At 38.2% G+C, this 25,401-nt stretch overlaps 1 protein-coding gene across 2 annotated transcripts in view; it reads left to right on the top strand.

Moving 5' to 3' along the window:
- Window positions 1-25,401, top strand: part of gsk3ba (glycogen synthase kinase 3 beta-a) — a 65,298-nt gene that overhangs the window by 17,526 nt on the left and 22,371 nt on the right. For both annotated transcript variants that reach the window (XM_079880893.1, XM_079880894.1), the window contains exons 2-3: window positions 11,506-11,699; window positions 22,562-22,645. In XM_079880893.1, coding sequence (XP_079737019.1) covers window positions 11,506-11,699; window positions 22,562-22,645 — 278 coding nt within the window. The remainder of the gene's footprint in view (window positions 1-11,505; window positions 11,700-22,561; window positions 22,646-25,401) is intronic.

The raw sequence follows: 25,401 nt of genomic DNA, 5'->3' as shown, positions 1-25,401 counted from the left end.
AAAAGGTGATTGCTACTGTTTAGTTTATCATGCCTTGAAGCTATGTTTACTTACACTTGACAAAAATTCTGATTGAGTTGACCAATAAAAGCTACACTTTTTATGTGGAATATCTTCCATATTTTTCATTCCCTTTTACACACATACACACACTCCCTCTCTCAGAAATATAAACAACAGTAGCATACACAATGTTAAATTTGTAATGACAATATTTAAGAATACAATTAACCAGTTTTGCACTGCAAAGACAGTATAACAGTGGCTTTAAAGTTATAGGTAACTTCTGTGAAATGTTTCAGCATCAAGTAATTTGTCTGTTCATGCCGAATGACAAAATGATGTGTGACAGCATAACACCCAATTGGGTAGCTTGTTTCTTTTGCTCAAACAATAGAGCATGGTGTTAGCAACGCCAAGGTCATGTGTTTGATTTCCAAGAACAGTAAAATTTGTACTTTAGTGTCCTCTAAATGATTCTAAATGAAGTTGAGTGAGATTTTGGGCCAATGAGGTTTCACTGTGGATGGGAACCAGTGAGGTTTTTCCCTTGAGCATCAAGCAAGCATGTTTGAGCTTCCGTTTACCATTGATTAGCTGTATGTGCGTTGATCAATGTTTAAATGTGAATAAAAGCCTGAATTAAATCTGTTCCATCATATAAAGTGATTGTGTCTCTTAGGGAGACTTGGACTAAACCGCTCAATCCATATGGATTACATTTACTATCTCTTTATGAACTTTTTGAACCATAAAAGCATCGGTTAACTGGAACTTCAGCAGAGGCACAGAAATCTCTCAGGTTTCATTAAAATTATCTTTTTTTTTTTCTTTGTTTGAAGATGAGTTTTGAAGATGATAAAAGTCTTATGGATTTGGAATAAGATGAGAGTCAGTAATTGATGACAGAATTTTCATTTTTGGGTGAACTAACCCTTTAAGTGTTTCTGGTTAAACCTAGAAGTTGATGTTTAGAACAAACCCTGATCAGAATGACTGAGAATATAAATACAGCCAATACTGCCTTAAAAACTGCAATGATATTTCTCTCCTCCAGCTCTGATTGTTGGTTCTGCTGTTGTACTTTTTGTTCTTTATGGTAAAGTTGGCTTGTGGAGGTAGTGGAGTGTCTACTGGACCTCTTCCCTGAACCGCTGCGGTTTATTGTATCATTCTTATGTGGCTTTGTCTTGTGTCATGTGTTGATATGTGACCATTGGATGACCCTGCTAGCTATGATAGCCAATTTGAATTGTATAGTGTAGTGTGTGTGTGTGGGTTTTACATGAGTGAGCAAGAAAGAAAAGAAAGAGATAGATAGGAATTTAAGCATAATATTCTAGTATCTGGCCAGACAGGGTGGCCAGAGGTTTGATTACTGTGTGTGCGGTACATACCGATAGTTGTCACGCACAGTCTGCACAGCATGGGAGTAGTGAGTGAGTACAGATCAAAGTTTTGCGTGCATTTCTGTGAGTGTTAGTGCTGTGTCCCGCTGGTTCTCTGTGTGTCATTGCCCCGCAGCTAGACACCAGCGCACTGTTAAACTTCAACCAAAAATCTCACATCAGACTAGAGCCATTAAGGGCCCTCCACACATTCATTGCTCTGTAATGGCAAGGTAGACCAAAGTCATTGATTTTCAGTGATTGTTGCAGATTTTCGGCGATATGAGTGGAAGGGTGTCCTGAGATTTTGAGCAAGTTGAGAAAAGTGTACATTTATGCAACTGAGCAGTGATTTTTCTGTAGTTCATGTAGTACAGCATTGTGTTAGCAGCGCCATGGTCATGGAATCCAGTGAATGCATGAACTAAAAATGTACCTTGAATCTAATGTAAGTCACTTTTGATAAGTGTCTGCCAAATGATTTGATGCATTGACTGTGATGACATGTTTTACACAGTTATTAACATTGTAAATCTTGCGCACAATTATTTTCAGATAACTAGTTAACTGATTAAAGTAATAAATCTTTCTATATTTTTCCCACTTTTAGAAGGTCATTGAAATTATATCGTGGATTTTTTTTCTTTTGCTATTGGAGCAAATGGGAATGCAAAAATTATATAACCCCGGAAATATGAAAAGGGTCAATTGGTGTGAATGGCTACATTTGAATATACATACTTCCCTAATATATAGTAGGCAAAAAACAGTATGTAAAATGAGTAGAATTCACAGTATCCATAAAACAGTAGGCAAAAAGTTCCTGGATGTCCTTATATTTCTGAAGTGCACATATGATGGATATTTTACCGTTCCATGACGATTTAAGAATGATAGTGAAGCGCCACAACTGGCACTGTAGGTCACGCGACAAATAGTGTACCTCCCGATTATGCTCATATAAAGAACATACATGCACCACAATTAACAAAACAGTCAAAACACTATAAGAAACCACTATAAGAACAAAGAAAAAACATACAAATAGAGAGTTACAAAAATACATAACATAACATTTTGGTTACTTGTGCAAGCAGAACTAAACGCTTACTAGCGAACAACCAGTATAGCCCGCAAATCTAGCGGTGTGAATGGGGCTGAGAGTAAAATGCATCACCCTGAGAATGAGATTTAGGTCATCTGGCAAACAGGTGGAGAACTTACACACATAAGTGTGCTCAACAAACAGACCCTGCTATAATGCCGAATTCGCCTACAGCGTTTCACAGACACAAACGCACACATGAGCATGAATTCACCCACATGCCATATGCAGACACTGTCTTCCGCTCTGGCTGATCTGAGTTTATTTATAGAGCAGGATTAAACATTATCTGCAGCAGAGTGATGCAGACATGTCAGCGCCCTCACTGAGAGATGCTGGGCTCCCATTGGCTTGGTGGTAGTGAGGTCATGGGCGATGACATAGGGCTGAATTCACAAAAAAACATCAATTGAAGGAGTTATGTAAGGGATAATGTACAGTCAGCTGCTCATTATCAACACATAAACTGACACAGGGGGATCAGGACCCTAATGTGAACCATAGGGGTCTTGAGTCAGCTTTAAGGGGTTTATTTAGTTATTTACTTTATTCAAAATATGATTTCTTGATTTTTCTTGGTTTGATTTGCAGTGAAATGCTATGCCCTAAATTAGACACTAATATGGGAAATGTGTTTGTATAGAAATCACAGCAGCCATACATTTAGGACAGTTCTCAGACAAAAACGATTACATGTAATACACATAAAGAACACATACACATGATTCACAAATATAGTACACACATTAGAGTAAATGCAGGACATTCAAATACTTAAAAAAATGTAGGCTACACATATGAATGCAATAAATACACTAGACATAAAACAATGTGGCAATTTAGACACAGGAAGATTATTAATGAGTGTGTGTTGTCACTGAATCGTTGCCACAAATCTGCTAAATTAGATGCAGTGTGATGAGTTGCCACAAATCTACTGAATTAGACGAGTGAAAGAAAGTGATTTCTACTTACGCTACAGCTTGTGATGTGTTTGAAGGCGTCCTGACTGACCCTCCTCTTCTCTGTAATTGGGGTTAAAGACCTGACTGCTTGAGGGGCGTTAAAACCACAGGTTTAACCTCAACACACTGCATCCTTTTCTTGTTTCGCACTAATGAAATAGAAACAAATATCTAAAAAGCAAATAACCTGATCAAGTCAGCTTTGAAATCAGAAATCAAAGCAGAAATGGACATTGCAGAGCACCTGTCCCACATTGATGATGAGCAAGGTTATCCCACTCTTTCCCTTTAAAAAGTCGTCACGTTCTCAGTCCCGAGGAGTTCGATACTGCTGCATGTCCAAGAGAAATGTGGTCACTATAATAATTTATATCCTCTCATGTCGTTCCACAGCCTACGTTACATACTTAATATTATAAAATAAATTATTTTGAAGAATGCTGGTAACAGCTTTGGGGACCTTGACCCCCCCCCCCCCCCCCATCAATAAAAGCAAAAAAACATTTCTCAAAATATCGGTAACACTACTTTTGATGGTCTAACTTTTCTATGGTTATACTTTTGATCGGTAACACTTTTGATACTCGACTAATAGAGAGTTAGTTGACGTAGGTGCAACGTTACTTACAGTCAACAAAATGTCTAAAGGGAACTGTCAAAATAAAGTGTATATCTTTCATTTTTTGGTGAACTTTCACTTTAATGTATAATGTGCGATAAGTGTGAATCAGAATTTAGAGTCAAGTGCTTATGGATGCAAAATATTTTAGCAAAATGTATATTTTACTCATAGTTATTGTGCTCCGTCTGTTTGACCCACATGTGAGCATCAAACTGAAAGACCTGTAATGAACATTTTTGGTATAAATAGCCTACATGTTACATGATTCCTAGTTTCTGTGCTTGAATGGCACACATTTACCCATGTGCACAGTCTGGGTGTGTGTCTTTAGCCCTATTCGCACGGGATTAGTATTACCTGGCGACCTCTAGTAATTTGTAATAATTGCGGAGGTTGTCTGTGATCTTAATCCCGTGCGAATCGGCCATGTCTGTAATTTGTAAAGTAAAAATTCCCCCGCAAATGACCTACCATATTTCGGCGAACACCGAGGTCCTGTGATAATATTAGTCCCGTGCGAATCAGCATCTCTGTGATTTAACAGGGTGTATATAATTTTTTCAAGGTTTTTGTTTCCTGTGCGCTTTTTTATCCATCTTTCGTGAAGAATGGAGGCTGTGTTGGAGTGTTCTGATAGTATTTTGGGTGCTGGGTCATATCGCTATACACCATGATACGATACAACTACAATTATCAGAAAGAGAAAGCTGAAAACCATGATTAGATGGAGATGAATGACATAGGCGTAATTTGCGGGTGGGACATGTCCCCACCATTTTTGAAACATCTCGCGGCACGAATGTACCAATACAAATAAATAAAACATCTCCAGTTAACTAGCAGAGCATTCATTTAGTTCGTTTGTAAGAGGCGATCTAGCGCTGAAATGTGTTGTTTTTGAAATCAAGTGATCAAAGTGCTCGTTGCCGCTGCGATCAGTGGCGCGGATACTGTATTCTCTTGTGGCTCGCGCACAGTCTCGGACGTGCGCTTCAATCCGTTGTGGAGACTCTCTATTCGTTCTGGTGAAATTACAAAACAAAATGCATACATGCTTGCCTGATATACAACCACTGATAAACATAATCGGTTTTGATGAAAAAAAAAAAAAAAAAACCTAGCCTATACGAGTGTGGATTAGAACCCAGAACCTCTGAAACGCTTGGCAAAAGTTCTACCACTAGACCATTTTAATATACATTTTATTTAGTGGATTTATGTATTTATGAAAATTCTCATTAAATGACAAATTAAACCAATGCACTATTTAAATCAATTGCTGGACATCGTAATGTTATTGTACATAGGCCTACATCGATTTATGATTTAGCATTCATAAATCCCCCCGTCCCCCGTCCCACCCACTTTTTAAAGTTACGCCACTGAGCATGCGGTGAGGAACATTCTTCTGTTTATGATATCATACAGCTAGACAATAACGACAAGTCATTTCCAAGCAATAGCCTATTGACATCATATCCGGGAGATAAGTCAGTAAATTCGAGTAAAATCACAGGCTTCGGTTATCCCGTGCGAATGCGCCACACGAAATTCAGACGTGGGGGGGTCATTTCTAAATCACACGAGGTCCCCAGATAATACTAATCCCGTGCGAATAGGGCTTTTGACTCCCACCTGTGATATTAGGGTATTAATAGTGTCTCACTTTGGCTTAATAACATGTTTAATTAGCTTTTCCAGGTTTTTTGATTCTGAGATGAAAGTATTTCCGACTCTTTTTAACGATGAACAAAACACAACCTCCTCCTCACATTTAAAACAGTGTTTTAGCCATCAAATGTTTGTGTGTTCACCCTGAAGCCAGTGCAGCAGAGATTTCTTCATGACTCTTGAGATATTGTGGTGTTACGGAAAGTCCCTGTAGAAGAAAAAAAAAGAACTGCATATTCGTCCCCTCAGTTTATATACCGTACTCAGAGATTCTTAAATTGTTCCCTTGGTTTAAAGCCCGGGACACACCAAGACGACGTCAAAGAACTAGCGGCGACGAAAGCTGGCTGTGTCGTCTGCTGCGTCTCGGCCAAAAAAAAACTGCTCTTGAACACACCAAAAGGACTAAAGGTGACTGTCAACTTGCACACGCGTTCTGCACCTGTGTGCAAGTAAACATCTGTCTATATCAGCAGGTATCAATAATGTTCGTCATTCAAAAAGGGAAACTGAAACTACGACTGCAGATATACAAATCGTAAAAACAAAGCAGCGCTTGCTTAGCATTTTGCAAATCAATCATGCTGATCACTTTTTCATTGCAGTCGGCTCATGTTATTGTGAAAATATTTGTGCCTTCGAATGCTCAGGTAAGATGACATAAAATTATAACAGCCTTCTGTTTGTACCGTCGTCTTTGTTCGCTTTCATCACTTTCGCTTTTATTCTCGTGCACTGACTCATTCACTAAGCTGAACAGCCAATCAGAGTTCTCTCTCTCACCAACGGCCTGACGCCGATCGTTGGCTTGGTGTGTCCCGGCCTTAACAAATCGTGCTCAAAGGATTAATAAACCGTACCTACGAATTTCCAATCTGTGTGCTCAGATTCCGTGAAAGCAAACAAATCCATGATTTGTTAAACCGAGGGGACAATTTAAGAAACTGTGAGTGAGGCTCATAAACTAAGGGGACGAATTATAAAACTGTGGCCACGGATTTGCAGTTCTTGTTTTTTTTCCTCCTACAGATGACTTACCAGGCTCTGTATGGTGTGCTGGATAAAGTGATCAAAAAGACCGCTCAATAAGTATTTGAACACAGGCTGAGATTGACATGAAAGTGCTACAGTATATGATTCTCTCTGTGAGCTCAGGTCAAGACACGGGTCACAGCGCAAAGAGCAATAGCAGGAATACATCAGCTGCATTTCCTCTTACACATTATTAAATTCTTGCCCTTGACTATTGTGTGTTTGTAATCTAGTATGTGTTCACTGCACATGTGAATTGATTTCTGGGTGTGTGTCTATGTTCACTCTCGATAGAGCTCTCCTTTCATTGTGTGTCCTTTAGTTTCTCTTCTCTAGCGCTCTGAACATCACATACCTCTGAGGTAACATCTAAACATGCCTCACCGCAGCCAAGAGCGATAAAGAGTTTACGTCAATGGAAAACAGGAGAGGAGAAGTGGCTGAACGGATCACTTTACAGTCACTGATTGTTTAACCCATCAGTGGTACTATTTGTCACCATATTTGTCACTATTTGTTGTATTTACATGTAGTCATTTATTGTGTCATTATTTTAAAGTGTGTTATTTTAAGTTAATCACATTATTAAATGTCCAGCAAAAAAAGAAAGAAAAAAACGTTGTTTAATTGACCAACTGAGCAAAATTTACCGCTTTTTTACCAGTTACAGTCATGACCAAGAATAAAGTCTATATTTTCACTCATGTTTTATGATTTATGTAGAAAAGACATGTAGTTAGTAAAATACTTGTATACATTCACATAGATTTTGCCTATACATGCACTACCAGTAAAAAGTTTGAAAGAAGTCTGTTCCGCTCACCAAGGCTGTATTTATTTGTACAGTATAAACAACAATACTGTGAAATGTTATTACAATTTAAAATAACTTCTCTATTTTAACATTATTTTAAAATGTAATTTATTCGTGTGGTGGTAAAGCTTAATTTTCAGAATCATTACTCCAGTCTTTAGTGTCACATGATCCTTCAGAAATCATTCTAATGTGCTGATTCTTAGTTCTTCTGAATCAATCTGGCTGATTTTTTTTTTTCTGGTTCCATTACAGTAATCTTAGATGACCTGCATGATAACCCTTGGCTTTTTAATGTTAGCAGGAAATTAAAGCCCTCTATTTAGCAGGAGTAACAAGTAATGGTGTGTCAAAGAGCTGAGTGAACTGTGCATTATGCATAGTGAACCTAGTTTCCTCTGTATTCAAACAGAGGAATGGTTATTTGAAGTGGTTTCTTGTCCTGAATGAAGGAAAACCCCATGAACCAGTTTGACGGCATGCTTGTCCTGAGATCACATTCGACTGTAGTATACGTTTCACGTCGAAATGTTGAATGGATGACATGCGAATTGTTCCACATTTGAATGAAGATCGTCATAGAACTTAAAAGTCTACGTTAGACATTCCAGCAGATCTTAATTCTCACTTGTGCTGGCATTCGCTCAGTTGCCTTTTAATGGTGTTATTTTTGGAGTGTGTGAATGTCACCCTTGACACACTCTCCGCATGCGAGTGTGTATCCGTGCAGATGAGTGGGTGAGTCTTTAGCAAGTGGGCCACAACATCTCTCAGGCTCAGAGACGTCTCAGTTGCCATGGAGATGGAGAGAAAGGATCTGGGTATCGGCACTGATTTCCTGGTTCAATTCTGAATACAAGCTATCCTCTATATTGATTAATTGATTAATTTGGGAATATTTTAAGTTCATTTCAGTTCATGAAACATGACAACATGATAATAATTGCACGATCACACGACTGCAACACAGTCTTCATTTTATTGTCATATTCAGGTATTTTCAAATCATTTTGTCCCATTACAGGTTATCAGCTATGCACAGAAACTTAAAAAAGTTCATTTATACCACTTGAATAGAGAAAACAATAAAAGGCAGCATAAAAGAAAAATAAATAAATACTTTTCATAAAAAGACTTGTTAATGAATATCCAGTTTCATTTGGATCAAATTATGGAAATAAATTGATTTGCAAAGACGGTTCATGGTGTTGACTTCTGTAAGTGTGTATTTGATTTTAATGTCATGATTCACACATTAAAACTGGACGGTCCCTCCAGATGTGCGACACAGGGTAGTCTGTTGCCCCTGACATGAAGATCTGTTGAATTTGTAATGATCTGGGTTAAATTCCAGCCTGGTTCATGTCCTGGTCCTGTTCCCTTTCTTTCTCCCTCAACTTTCCTGTTGCTTTTCCACTGTACTCTCAAATAAAGGAGAACTGATATTAAACAAATGTTTAAAGAAAAAATGGATGGATGGATGGATGGATGGATGCATACATTTATTTTCATTGAGACAAGCTGACATTCACAGAATTGAGATCTTTGAGCTTTGTGCAGGGGCCGGCAGTCAGGATCCACTGACTCAGCGACATCTGCAGATTGAGAGGCATGTTTCAAATAATGATTAATTAGAACCTATGTGAAAAAAAAAGACATTGATTAAAAACAATCTTGAGATTTTAAAACTCGATATTGGAACGCTCAAACAAAGATCACAGTTAATCGGCAAATCAATATTTTTGCCCAGTCCTTGCAGCAAATCAATTTGGTTGGCATCGGCTGTCAGAGTCTCAGGTGGTGAGGGAGGAGCTGATTCTGATTCTGCTCTAAACCTCACTGCTACAACACAGTCTGCCACTAATTGCAGATCGGGATTCATTGGATCTCCGGAGGCCTGATTTGAGACTTGTTGGAGAATTTGTGTGAACTTCTGTGGGTATTAGGGGGTTGAAAAGGCACTATACAATCTATGCAGTTAACCTTTAACAAAGTTAACAAAGACTGTGCACGCTAGTCTAAACCGCAAAGAAGCTAATCCAAGTAGTCACAACCATCTACTAATACCAGACCAGATCATATACATCATTGTACACACACGCATGATTTGATTTGGACCTACATCTCATCATGGTATGAGTCATTTTAAATTAATTTTAATAATGGGAATGAAATATTTAATATTGCAGAATCTGTTGGTGCATTGCATAGTATATACAGCTGAGTCCTAATTTTATCGTACAAGGCAATAAACATTTTCATGAGTTCTTTAAATCTGTCCCTAATAAACTAATGGCATTATGCTTCTCTCATTTCTCTGGTTTATTACCCTCACAGCTCTGAAAGAAAGTATAGGCTCTCTGAAAACTTCTCCACATCATGCTGAGGATTATATTTCACGTGCTATGTTTGCATTGTAAGCAATATAATCGACTTTCATCCTAAGTCACCTGCTGAAGTAATCCTCCCAAGCGCCAAATATGCACTTTCTTTTATGCTGCTTTGGTGAGAACACATCTGCCAAGAACGGTAATGTAAAATGCATAAGCTCAAGGTAGATTTTCTTTCCAGGTTTTGCCTGTTAGTGTATCCCAATTCGGTCCTAATATCCAGAACAGACTAGTTGCATTGTTTTTTCAATTAGAGGGATAGTTCACCCAAAATGGCCAATTCTGTCATCATTTACTCTCCAAACACATATGACTTTTTTCTTCTATGGAACACAAAAGGAGATCATGAAAAACATTCTGGCCACTCTTTGTACTATAACGAATGTGAATTAGGACTCAGTTATCCAGTCACAGTGGTTAATATCTCATTGAAGGGGAAGAATATAGAGTAGTATAGGACTTGTTCACCAACAAGGATATGTTTTAGATGTTTTCACTGTGTTGATACTGTAATTTTCACTGTCTGTCCAAAAGTTTGACATTGTATCCTGTAGTTCAAACAGTTTTGAATATAGTAATGGCAAGGTCTCGGGATTGCAAGCAATTTATATATATCAGACATTCCTAGATATTAAAGGTAGGGTAGGCAGTTTCGGAGAGGCAAGCAATAGCAAGCTTGCATTGAAAGCATTAGATCCCACCCTCCATTCAGAGCGTCTCCAAAGCCACGCCTCCTTCAAAACACGTGAACATGCACAGCCAGAGCAGAGTCTGCAAAGCATCACAAGACGAGAGACAGAGTTAAATGACCTCATGTCTCAAAGCACATAGCATCACAATAATAATAAACATAAACATCTTACAGAGCTCTTACTTGTACCACCTGATTGCTGCAGATTCATTTCGGTGTTGATAGTGTTGACATAGAAACTCATAAATCCGAGTCTGATGACGTTGAGAGCTACGGAGCTACGTCATGGGTTACCATCTTGTAGTTATGGTTATGACATGGTGTGAACACAGCATAAGCTTGTTGCTTTGGTTCAGGTGGAACTGCAAAAGGCGGCTGCTGTTTTTTTGCGGTGCTCTGTGACTGTGTATCTTCAACTCTGCATTGCCACGCTGATGACGTGTAATGTCTGTGCAAGCAGGGTCACGGAGGTATGGAAATATATGTTTACAGGCAGGTAGGACATCGTATCATCGCATTCGGACTGAATGCAATGATTGGGAGAACATTTTTTGATCCTGAGACTTCCACAGGAGATATATGTACATGTTTTAATATTTAGACCACTTCTATTATTGATATCAGGATGTGAAGAGAGTTTCAACCAGTATTATGTTTTATTAATTGGAGAAAATGGTTCTTGGACCAAAGTACTCATCATTCAATTATTAATTACGAGAATGCCAGGTGTATCGCACAGGAAGTTGTTGCTATTGAGACATTGTTGTGTTTTCCGATTGCACTTTTATTGCCTTCTCTAACCCCCATCTCTTTTTATCTGTCTGTAGGAGATAAAGATGGCAGTAAAGTGACCACAGTGGTGGCGACCCCTGGACAGGGACCTGACCGGCCGCAGGAGGTCAGCTACACTGACACCAAGGTCATTGGTAACGGCTCTTTTGGCGTGGTCTATCAGGCCAAGCTCTGTGACTCAGGAGAACTGGTGGCCATTAAGAAGGTCCTTCAGGATAAACGATTTAAGGTAAGACTGAAAAGCATGACATTCATTCTTTCTTGGTCCCTTGACTCTATATAATGCTTTGGGCCTTGTAGCTTTTCTTAAGAACAGCTCAGAAAGTTTTTCTCCCATTAAAGTTCTTTTGTCTTTGTTCCTATATCCTTATATTTTTTGTTGTATGTCTGTTCTTTGATCAGTTCCTTCATTTCTGTTCTTCAGTGTTATTGTTATACTATTATGTTTCATCTCTGTTCTCTTATATTTTATCTAATTTCTTATGGTTTATCATTTCTCTTAAATTCTCTTGAATTCCATACTGATGTGCTCACATGGCCATAGTAAATAAAATACTGTCCATACCAGACACAATGAACGCAACGTGTAATTAGATGGTGATATTATTGCGACATCTATAGAATCAAATAAATAATCAAATAAATAAATAAACAATGGCATCAATTAGAAATAATGGTAAATTAATGGTATCAATTGGAATCATGACTCTCTTTTTTTGGCCAATGAATCACACTCAAAGTACGAGTGAAGGGAGGTGGAGGCAGAGTTTGTAACCATAACTGTACAGAAACGTACAGTAAGAACTTACTGTCATTCGGCACTTCCTGTAGACTGGGGTGTTTAACAACCCATCTTTTTTACAGAATCCAAAAACTCCCTCACTAGCTGTTTCTTAATTCAGAGGCTGCATCCTTTGAAGGACGCGGACGTCAGAGGCCATGCCTTAAAAGTCCATGAAGGTCGAACCAAGCGTTGTTAAATGGGACGGTCTAACCTACAGAGTATTGCTCTTGTTGCCATGCAACTGTGACAGCTGCCAATGACAAGTGGCAGTAACGTTTGTACTGGACTTTTTTTTGCAAGTTATACTGATTGAAACAAAACAGGGTTTGCAACCTGTCTAAATATGTCCACCTTGGTCCATTTATGTACATAATAAAGAGTATAAACTATATATAAAATCACATCTTTGTAAGATATTGTGTATGTTCTGTTTTGGTTTAGTTCTAGTACCTGTACCTGTTTCCTTTTGTATTAATTTTCCCGCCACTAGTTTGTTTCTATGGTTACTGATTAGAGTTACACACCTGCTTCTGTTAATTAGATTCCCGTGTGTATTTCGGGTTTTCCTTAGTTCGCTGTCTGGTATTGTCAACGTTTGCATTTCATGTGGTTGAGTTATTTTGTTCTCCTGCGGTTTCCTAGTGGTATCTTGATTAAAGGCTATTTGTTTTTGTACTCCATTCATCGTGCGCTTCATTTCAGCCACAGTTGCTGACAGATGTCAACATTTGAACCACTTTAATTGTTTTTTTGTGTGTGTTTTTTACATTTTTGTATGGTTGGATATTTTAGTAAGTTGAAACCCATTACTTACATTTAAAAGTGTAATCTGGCATTTTCTCTAAGAAAATCCAGTCGTCACCAGTGCGCAAAGAGTCTTGGGATAGGTTGGGCTGCAAAAGGATCCACTCATTCTATCCTTGTGGCTCGAGAAATGAAGGACACATTTGTAGGCTGCATTCGCAGGGCCTTCGAAATGAGACAGCCTTCAATGTAGGCTGTCCGCATTCGGCCTTCGAATGCAGCCTTTGAAGGATGCAGCCTGGAGCTGCATTTAGTCCTTTTTTATGCCTTTCCCTCGCTAACTTCCCTCCATCTTGTTCAGTCAGATGTACATCATTGCGTATGTTGCACGAGTGCCCACTACTGGCGGAACCCTTGAAATGTGTTTAAATGAAACGCCTTAAGCCCTTGAAATAAACAATTACACAAGCGAAAATGATAACAAAACAATAAACTATAACTGTGTAAAAAAGCTTAAGGTAGCTACAAGTGTTAAATGCAGATAAATGCCTAAATAACTCTAATATCATACACTAGTCTGTGGGGTGGGGTAAATTAAGCGCGATCTGCAGTGATGTCACAATTGTGTTGCATTGTGGTCTATGGATCTACCTGAAGTGTACATATTGGCTGCATCCAAAATCGCATACTTCCCTACTATATAGTAGGCGAAAAACAGTATATGACAAAATAAGTATGTCCAAATTCACAGTACTCTTAAAAGAGTAGGTAAAAAGTACCCAGATGACCTACTTCTTCCGGCGAGATTCTGAAGTGTGCATATGATGGCCTCCCATGAGGCCAAATGTTTATTTATGAATGGCAGTGAAATGACGTAACTGACGCTGGTTTGTCACATAATGACAACATCGTGACTGTAGTACGTCCAGATTACATTCATACTACACACATTAATACTATATAGAACATACTTTTTTAGTGGTCGTGAAGTACTTACTTCACGTGAAGTACCTACTCGAGAGAGTATGCGATTTCAGATGCAGCCAGTGTCTAAAAAAGTTAAGTTAAAGTTTAAGTTTAAAGAGTTGAACGCAGCCCCTGAATGGGACACAGTTACTCTTGAGCTAATTTCTTTTTTTATGAAAAGATTAAAGTGCAATACCGCTACCTACAGTGTTGGAGTGTCAACAAGATGGGACTTACTGCTTTACATTTACTTTTAATCATTTAGCAGATGCTTTTATCCAAAGTGATTTACAAATGAGGAGAGCAATAGAAGCAATTAAACTATTAACCCTTCCCAGTTTAGTCTAACGCAGTATACGTAATAAAAAGAGAAAAGAAAAGAAAAGAAAAGAAAAGAAAAGAAAAGAAAAGAAAAGAAAAGAAAAGAAAAGAAAAGAAAGTGTTAGTATTAATGGATCGAGTGTTGCCGAAAAAGATCCGTCTTCAGCAGTTTCTTGAAAATGGCTACAGACTCAGCAGCTCAGGTTGAGTTCGGCAGGCCATTCCACCAGCAGGGAACAGTCAAGGTGAAGGTCCATGAGAGTGATTTTGTGCCTCTTTAAGATGGCACCACGAGGCTACGTTTACTTGCAAAGGCAGGTTTCTGGATGGCGCGTAAGTCTGGAGTAATGAGTTTAGGTAAAAGGGAGCAGAGCCAGTGGTTTTTCTGTTGGCAAGCATCAGTGCCTTGAATTTGATGCGAGCAGCAACTGGCAACCAGTGCAATTTTGTGAGGAGAGGTGTGACATGTGCTCTCTTTGGCTCCTTAAAGACCACTATAACTGCAGCATTCTGGATCCGTTGCAGAGGTTTGACAGTGCAAGCCTGGAAGGCCTGCCAAGAGAGCATTATAATAGTCCAGTCTTGATAGAACAAGAGCTTGGACAAGGGGTTGTATAGCATGCTCTGATAGGAAGGGCCTGATCCTCCTAATGTTGTATAAGGCAAATCTGCAGGACCGGGCAGTTCTAGCAGTGTGGTCTGTGAAGTTCAATTGATCATCAGTCACAACTCCAAGGTTGCTGGCTGACCTTGATAGAGTATTGGATGACGAACCTAGCTCAATGGAGAAGTTGTGGTATAGTGTTGGGTTGGCCGGGATCACAAGCAACTCTGTCTTCACAAGATTTAGTTGAAGGTGGTGGACATTTCTTCATCCAACAAGAAATGTCTATCAGGCAGGCTGAGATGTGAGCAGCTACCACCGGATCCTCCAGTTGGAATGAGAGGTATCATTGTGAGTTGTGTGTCGTTTGCATAACAGTGATGGGAAAAACCATGTTTCTGAATGACAGATTCTAGTGATGACATGTAGATGGAGAAGAGAAGTGGTCAAAGCACTGAGCCCTGAGGCACCCCAGTAGCTAGATGTTGTGACACTCTATAGAACCTTCCTTGAGAGTCTCGGCTATTTTTGATATTATCAAATGTGTATTATAAACATGATATCAATATATAATAAAAAAAAAATCACAGTGAATACTAGTTTATTACGTCTTTTTTCAACAACAAATTTATTGAAGAAAAAAATTATTTATAAGGAATGATAAATGTAAAACATGTATTTTCCCATTTAATTGCAGGCCCTAATTTAATGCTCTGATAAATTCATCTGTGTAAATTTTGCTGTTTAATATTGAGTAGAAGCTCACCATAGTATGACGGAAGGGGATTTTACGGTGTTTCCTGACAGATGACAGGCATCATCTTCGTAAACTGCAGCAGAGAAGTATGATTGACAGAAGAAGGATGTCACCTTTCCTGAGCAACGAAACATAAATGCAGTCGTGCTGAGAGTGACTATAAGATCAGATGGTGGTGTAAATGAAATTTAGGTCACTCATGTCAGCGAGCAATTTCTGCTTGTGTTAAAAAGTTGACCTTGTCTCATTGTGACAGTAAGCAGTGTGGATAAGCCATTCCCATCAGAGAGATGTAGTGCATCTATCTGGTGTGTGTGTGAGACAGAAATGGGTCACATGTGAAGGACAGCATGTGTACAGTGACCTGATAGAGATATTGACACCGTGTGCTGGTGTGTGTGTGTTTTGTCTATGAAGCTGTGTGCCATTTCCATTGTCACTTTGTTGGGTCCTCTAGGATGAAAGTGGTGATAAGGTATCGCTGGCACACTCCCAACAGGAAGGTTGTTCCAAAAGGTAGAGGGCATTATACTGAGTTCTAGGAGTATCACAAGGCAATATCACATGTATTTTGGAGGAGAAGGCCTGTAAAAAAATCCATCCAAGATACCATATGAAACCTGTGAAATCAATTATAAATATATAATTTATTCAATACTAAGAGGCATTGATAAAAATGTGAAATATACAGAGCCCCTAAGGAAACATGGTGATGTAAAAAAAATATGAGATTTGAGGAAGTTATATTTCAGTGCCTTTCCTTGAAAAAAAGTTGTTCACTCACAAAACTTTTGAATTCTCTCGCAAAAGTATTGCTTTCCCGCAATTATTGTGTAAGTTTACGCCTAACCGGCTAACTCGCATTACTACTGTCTCACTGAAATACTTCTGCTAAGCATCTGTGGGCCACTATTACCTAAAACTGTGTCTATTAATGCAGATTGTCTGTCGTTCTTACTACTTCGAGTAAAGGTAAAGGATGGAGCAAGATTTGTTTTACAAACGTTTGTTACATCAGTCATTCATGTTAGAGTTGGGCGAATGTATGCACCGTTATTGATACAGTTCCCGCATGTGTACTGCAATGCATTAGAAATATACACATCGGTTTGTTGATAGACATAACTGAATAACTAGTTGAATAACTAATTCTTCCAATGTTTCATCATCGGATTCGTGCTCGGATTGATATGATAAAATCGACGTCGTCGTCTTTATAGTGTGTGCAATCGCTGAGGACTGAGGAAGCCTCCAGAGCTTACGGTAATGGGCTTTAGCTTCCGACACGCGCTGTACGCAGTACACCAATCACAACAGACTGGGCCATCTGACCAATCAGAGCACAGTAGGCTCGCGGAATTAAGGGATTTAGAGAGTGAATTCAGACTGAGTGCGCTGGAAGCAAACTGGATTTATCTTGAACTCTGTCATGGAAACTATGTACTTACTCAAACAATTTAATAATCGATTACAAATGAATTTATACCTGTATGATATTCATGGTACCCATATTGGACCAACAGTTTGGAAAATGAATGGATGATTCATCTGTGGGCGATTAATTCATTTGGTGCAACCCTCACAGTGCATGGGTATTGTCTTGCTGTTGCGTGTACATCGGTTGTACACTTGTTATTGCGGTGCATGATGGGATTGAATGAGTGCACACGATAATGTTCACTATGGTTTCGGACACCACTATAAATGGCTGTACCCTCAAATAGTGCCCTATTTAAGGAAATAGTGAGAGATTTTGAACACAGGCTAGGTCATGCTCAATAACATTTGCCAAGTAAAGCTTGGTAAACGCTCATTTTTTAGTGATACTTGTTATTTTTTGCTGCCACCTGTTGTTTTGTAGAATAGGGCAAAAGTAAAGATGTCAAGTAAATACCTGTAGAGGGTTGTGAGTTGTGTGCGTCATCTGTGAAGTTAATTCTCTTCATGGGATTCTCTTGCAATTATTTGTCATTTCTTTACCACATTCCTTTCAATGGAGTTTGCTCCCTCTCTTGCTCATAGCTCTTCCGAGAGAGGATCTGTATGTGTGAAGTGTGTCAATATCTGTAGGAGTGTTTATCTGTTTGACCTTTGTCCTGCAACAAACACACACATATTTGCATATAGCATGTTAGAACAGTCGTACTCTTCATTATCCTATAAGAGTAGGCTTCTTTGGCGTCAATGGATATTTCTATTATTTGTATAAAGATAGAGACAAACCTAGATAAGTGATATATATATCCATATGCTGATTTGGTAAGCAGAAGACAGCAATCAACATTGCCTTTTTTAATGCTTGTGCAATGTAATAGCACAGATGTAGTGCAGTGATGTAATGGGGGCTTTTCACAGTAATCAATCATTTTCCATGAAGTGGATGTGTACTTGGCCATGTGCATGAAGCAAAGGTTCTGTTTGCTTTTTCCTTAGCCAAGTACAGCCTTATTTCTATCAACCACTTGTAGGGCTGCAAGATATATAGTAGTTATTTTTCCATATTCTGATCTTGATATTGTTTAGCCTTTTGAAGGTATTTTGTCTCAAAATGCATGCATTTAAAATAACTTAAAATGGTGGTTTCATTTCAATAAGAGGAACAGCCATTGTAACCAAGTAGATTCAAAATGTTTTATTCAAGAAAATAAATAGTCCTGTTTAAAACAGTTAAAATCAGTCAAGAACTGTTTTCCACACTGTTGTTCTCTAAATGATCTCAACGAACTATAACATTTATAACATTCATACTCACCAATATGACAATACATAGCAATGTGGAGCAATGCAATATTTAGTAACAGAATTGATTCACTAAAAAGGAGAGATGATTCAAGGAAATAAAACAAACTCAACTCTTTCCCCGCCAGCGTTTTTGAAAAAAGTTGCCAGCCAGCCAGCATTTTTGATCATTTTGATATTTTGTTGTATGAATATCTGATGTATATCAAAAGAAAGAACAGAGCCTCTGCTTTTAAACAAACAACAACTAAAACGTTCTATTCTAGCTTTATGCATTCCGTTTTTATCAACACTTGAATGTGGGTAAAATTCATAAAAAAGCTACATTTTGAGCAAAAAGCTGAGAGAATCAAAGACTTCATCCAGATTGGATTCAGAAGGAAGATCAAAACATGATGGAATAGATCGAGTCCATCAACACCCCAAAAGCTTCACAGTCCTATAGCTAGTCCTGGGTCGACATTTCATTCAGTAAAATTAGGCAGTTTTGATTTATATGCTATGTAATGTTGATGATGCTGATAATGTTGATTATTATACATATCTGGTAACATATGCTATTGCTTGTTTCTGCTTCTTCTACGCCTGTGTTTGATCAGGAGATTCAGTAATCTTTCAGAATATGCATAATAGTGCCCCCTACCATACAACAGTGAAAACATGGGAAAGAGTTAACCAAAGGGCCATTCACACAGAACAACTAAGGGGCCATTCACGCGCTAGACGGACATGTTTGACCATTGCACTCGCGTTTTTTTGGCCTAGAGACACGTTTTTTAAAAGCTGAACTTCTTTTAACCTGAGTGCCCAACGGTTGGAAAAGCGTCTAATGTTGTAAGGATTTTCAAGATATATACCTGATATATACACCAATGCAAAATGTTCTATATATTGTAATCATTATGTTCACAACTTGTAATAATTACTTCAATGAGCTCATTGTTTCTGCCTAAAATTAAAACTAATGCATTACTTCTGAATATTGAAAACAGATCACTCTAAATTGTAATGTAGACACATGCATTCTCTGTAAAGCTACTTTGAAATGTACAGAGCCCCTAAATAGACATGGTGAATGAAAAAAAAATGCGATGGAGGAAAAATTCCCCCGAGAAACTTTGCATTTGCTCGCCAAGAGCTAAAAAGGTTTTGCGAGCGAACGCAAAGTTTCTCAGGGGAACGCAAAACATTTGTGAGAGAAGTGAGAAAGCATTGACTTATAATTTTTCCTCCCATCTAATTTTTTTTTTTCCATCACCATGTCCCTTTTGGGGCTCGCTTAAAAAACTAATTTTACTTTGGGTTTACAGAAAGAGAAAGACGTAAAAATGAAAGAATCACAAAAAATACCGAATGATGTTTTAACAAAGTTCAGAAGGAACACGTTCAAATGATCTATCCAATCAGCACAAGAAGAGGCCTATATATACGCAGCCGACTCACCTACTGTATGTTCCTCGACAGTTTTCAGCATCCCTCCACCACCCCGTCTCCTCACACTCACCTGGTTCCTATCCTAGCCAGGAATACGGGGGAGTACTCTGGGTTCAGGCCAAAATCCCGAGCTCGGAGGCTCTCCTCGGACAGCATGCCAAATACGCATACTCTTTTACTCTATTATTACTCTGATTATTTGTAAGTGTGAACTCGTGAATTGTTCTTTGTGAAAGAGGTCATCATTTGGTTGATTTAAGCCGGATGTGAACTTGTGTGTGTAAATGGAGCGGCCTGATGAGAGTGACTGTATGCAGAGTTGGCAGTGACTTGTGTGTTCACAAATTACCACCCACTCTGTGAGTTTGATGGAGTTACAGGCTAACAGAATCACACAAAACACACACACACACACACACACACACACACATGAACACAAGTTTGATTTTACACCCCTTAAAAACATTAACAATAAATTCCTGATACTACAGCAAAAATAAATATCCCATTAAAAACACCTTAAAAACTGTAAATATTAATATAGAGTTCACTCTTAAATTAGAACATGTTTTTACATATTTCCCAATTAAGTAAACAAAGTAATTACGAACTAAAATGAATTAGATTAAGGGCTATTTTTCTTGTCAATATCGTTGTTTGCTAAATATTAATCACATACTACACAGGAGCAGATCTATTAGGCTGCATTTATACTGGAAGACTCCAATATAGACAATGTTCATATGTAGTGGTTCACAATTTGTACAGATTATTTTCATACTGATTGTGAATCATACTGAAGTGGCCACTTTAATCCAGACCACATTTTCAAGTGGACTTTGAAAATAACGTTTCACATCAACCAAATGAACTGAACACTGATGTCAAACAGACACTGAATGTACTAGCCCTTCTGATTTCCAAAGTTTCTGTTGTCGTGACTAAACAATCCTCAAAAGCCTTAAAGTTGTATTAGAAATGAAGTCTTCCTATATTTAATGCCCTGCCATCATCTTCTGCTGCTTTCATTTTAAATAGAGGAAACATCTCTCTCAGACGCACAGCATGTGGGTGGTGCTTTAAATAAAATTGTTGCTTAGCCATTTTCTCTTGTGGATGCCGCCAGATGACACTGGTTGTCATGGTTACGGGCCATTTCAGTAGCTTCTATTTTGATCTATTATTCTGGTCAGATATGGGTCAAAAACTGACCCAAGTCCTCTAAGCGAGGAATTCTGTTGAGAATACTATTGCAGATTCATTTTATTCAAGCTTTTGCCATACCTGCTATTTACAGCTGAAATGAAGCATATATATATACAGTGCAATGCATAAGTGAATACACCCATGCTAAAGTTGACTAAAAAGAGGAATAAAAAATCATATTTTGGAAATTGAACTTAATGCCTTCATTTAAAAAATTAGGAAAAATCCAACCTTTAAGGACACCAATTTTCTTTGTGAATGAATAATGTATCATAAATAAATAAATGTTCTTCCTTAAAATACATGGTGCATAAGTGAGTACACCCCTATGTTAAATTCCCATAGAGGCAGGCAGATTTTTATTTTTAAGTATTTTTAAAAAAAATTTTTTAGGATACTATGCATCCTGATAAAGTTCCCTTGGCCTTTGGAATTAAAATAGCCCCACATCATCACATAGCCTTCACCATACCTAGAGATTGGCATGGGGTACTTTCCATAAGATCATCTCTCAATGCAAATCAAACTAGCTTTTAGGCTAACTGAAATAAAACCATGCCAATCTCTAGGTATGGTGAAGGCTATGTGATGATGTGGGGCTATTTTAATTCCAAAGGCCAAGGGAACTTTATCAGGATGCATAGTATCCTAAAAAATAAATAAAAAAAATACTTAAAAATAAAAATCTGCCTGCCTCTATGGGAATTTAACATAGGGGTGTACTCACTTATGCACCATGTATTTTAAGGAAGAACATTTATTTATTTACGATACATTATTCATTCACAAAGAAAATTGGTGTCCTTAAAGGTTGGATTTTTCCTAATTTTTTAAATGAAGGCATTAAGTTCAATTTCCAAAATATGATTTTTTATTCCTCTTTTTAGTCAACTTTAGCATGGGTGTATTCACTTATGCATACTAGCACTGTATATATATATATATATATATATAAAAAACTGTAACGGGCAATTTTGCTCCTTTGACGAGGAGAATCAACTATGCTTCAGCATTTTGCCCTTTTTTAAGGTTGCATCTTGTGACATCACATCCTGTTTTTGGTTAGTTTACATGTCTTGATGTCCATGTTACGCTCATATTTCAGCCAATCGGAAGGTGGGTCTCGGTCCGCTTGTTTGGTGCGCACCAAGGTCTGGGTGGCAGCGTTCACACTTATTCAAATGAACTGCACTAACAAAGCAATCACACCAGGGTTCGTTTTAATCGAATCATACCTGCCAAGTATGAACACACACTTAATGTTGCAGTTCCTGAATAAATGAATGAATCAATGAATCAATCAATCAATCAATTAATGACCAATTGGAGAGACACTGTTTTTTTACTAAAATAATGTTCCCTAAACTTGGGCTGCCTTTCTACTCATCTTCCAAATAATTTACGCTGGATCACAAGCATTAAAAGTGACATCAACTTGTTAAACTGAGCTGAGAGTTCTGCTGTTGCCGAGTACTACACAGCTGAAAATATTATTAACATTAATTAAATTGTTTTTTTTGTGTGTGTTTTTTGCAGAACCGTGAGCTTCAGATCATGAGGAAACTGGACCACTGCAACATTGTGCGTCTGCGTTACTTCTTCTACTCCAGTGGAGATAAGGCAAGTGCCTCTCTTGTGTCACTTCATCTTATGCTGTTATCTCACGCTACATCACAGTGTGTTTTTATGCTTTGCCCTTTTCAGTGCCATATGTCTGAACTAGGCAAGATAGTAAATATGTATATTCACAATGTATTTGCAATGATTTAGCTTGCGACATAAAATTAAGTAGCATCGTGTCGCAATGATTTTAGGGTGATTTTTATTTGGCTGTGCAGTTTATATTTCATTTAAAAAACAAATTATTGACCATAAACTTTTGAAAGTTAATTTTATATAGACTAAATATGGCCAGAATGTTTAAAACAAATATTAAAGGGGTGGTAAAATGCCCTTTTCACAAGATGTAAAATAAATCTCTGATGTCCCCACCCAGAGTGTGTATGTGAAGTTTTAGCTCAAAATACCCCACAGGTATTTTTTATAGCATGTTAAAATTGTCACTTTTTGAGGGTGAGCAAAAACGCACAGTTTTTGTGTGTGTCCCTTTAAATGCAAATGAGCTGCTGCTCCCGTCAAAGAGGGCGGAGTTTCGAGAGCTCGAGTGTGTTAGCAGCTTGATTACCTCACACAGACAAGAACTGGAAATTTCAAAAACTTTTAGCCTTTTATGTTCAAACCGGAGTCGGACAAAGATGGAAGTGACAACGTAGACAACATTTCTGAATGGTTTGTTGATGAATTTATGTACCTTATGAGTAGTTATCTTCTAGTCATTGATTAGCATATTCTGTCTTGATAATCTATAAATCATGTTCCCGAGGGCGGGTTTATGTAAATTTTAGGTTTAGTGATGTCAATAACCTGTGAGGAATGTCGTGTAGTCCCTACCAGCCATTTGTTGTAATCCTTAAAAAGCAAGTTCTTTAAAAGCAAATATCTCCAAATATTTGCTTTGAACTTTGAGCGTTGTAAATTTGCAGATGTTGTTTATGATCAAACAGCAACATTACACACTAACTAAAGTTAGAAAAGTGAAATCATAATTAACCACCCCTTTAAGAGATTTTTTTAAAACTATATCGCCAAGCCCTTGTCTAAAAGCCTCTGTGTTTATATTAATCTCTAATGGAGTTGTAAAGCTGGAAGCTTACGCTGCTATTTTGAACCAATAATCGGAACAAAAGGCAGTTGAAGGATGACGTGTATAATTCAAATATTTATCTGACTCCGATAAAATTAATCTGACTCCATTAAAGTTGTTGTTATTCTTTAACCTCGTATTCTTTGAAGGTAAAGGTCTTTCTTAGAACTGATTGGAAAACGTAGGATTTAACCTGAACGTTTAGATAACAAAAGTTATAATCACTTTAGCTTTCATCATAATCAGTGATAAAAGGAAAGATTCTCAAAGCCTTTAAAGCTGGCAAAGTTATTTATTAAGTTACATGTTTAAATATACAGACAGTAGAATGGAACAACATACTGTATAGAAAACTTAGTTGTAACAAATAACGCAGTGTTGTGCAGACGAGGCCGTAAAAGCCTTTCTTGTAGTATGAGGTTACGCACTGGTGTGCGGGAGTGGCGGGGTTAAAGCCTTTCTCTCAGATCAACAGTTACCTTTCCTTCTTATACCCTGAGCAAACATTGTTAAGCATGAGTGGAATACCAACACCGAAACCGACCGACAGGAAACCAAAAGATGAGGCAAATGGGTGGAGATCAAGAGTGGGAGAAGAACATTAACATATTCTCCTCAATGCATGTTTAACCAATAGTACCTAGATTGTACATTAGGATACTTTAATATCTCTTAAGTTCACCACCATTCATTTCAGTTTATAAGCTGTCAGATGAGACCAAACATGCCATAGTTACATATTAGAACACACTAGTAAATAAACAGTGTGTAGTTGAAAGCATCTACTGTACTGTATGTCCTGTGAAGCAAATGGTACAGACTTGTCAGTGAGGTGCAAATGACAGAACCATCCTGTGCCTGGAGTGTCCCAACAGTCCTCAATCAGCATATTGATGAATCCCTTGCACTAGATAGGCATTAGCATACTGTGATGATGAAGGCCATTGTGCCACGTTTAATTCACATGTATACCTTTAAAAGGCTTTTTGAAGTACTAGGGCAGTAAAGAGTTCTGCCCATATTTGCTCAGCCCTAATGGTGGCCAGATGTTGACCGGAGATAAATCGACTCTGAGAACTTCTTCCCGTGTGATTATCTGTGTATCTGCTAGAGATACAGTGCGCAAGCTTGACACTCTCTGACTGAGATATTAAGACACTCACACACACATAAATACTGTCAACACTGCAACATCGTCTGACCACCAACCACATATCTACCTCTCGGTCTTTCTTGGTCTCGATTATCTCACACATCATATGCACAGACCCTCTCGACCTCTCGCCCACACACCATGACTTTGCAAAAACGCCTGACCACTGTTTTTTCTTCTCTGAGAAACATGGTTTCGATATGTCTGTGGCTGATTTCCGCTCACACACCCACACGCACGCCCCTACCCCTCTGTAACCCAGAATCACAGAGCACCTGGGTAAAGGCTGACCGGGAGTGCATGGAGTACAGGTACATAAAATAATAATAATGATAAAAAGTCTAGGTAACTGGAACAAGAGCTGAAGGGGAAGGAAGATATGCAGATGAAAAATCGTGTCCATTGTGTAGGATTGAAAATAATCCAAGATATTTGAAATGAACAAAGACATTTGCTTTACTGTTTTCCACCCCCTCTTTCCCCAAGGACAATTTGGAGTGTTTAAAGGCACAGACATGC

Source organism: Squalius cephalus, assembly GCF_949319135.1.
Source record: "Squalius cephalus genome assembly, chromosome: 9".
Taxonomy (NCBI): Eukaryota; Metazoa; Chordata; class Actinopteri; order Cypriniformes; family Leuciscidae; genus Squalius; species Squalius cephalus.
This window is presented reverse-complemented; position numbering and strand designations above follow the sequence as displayed.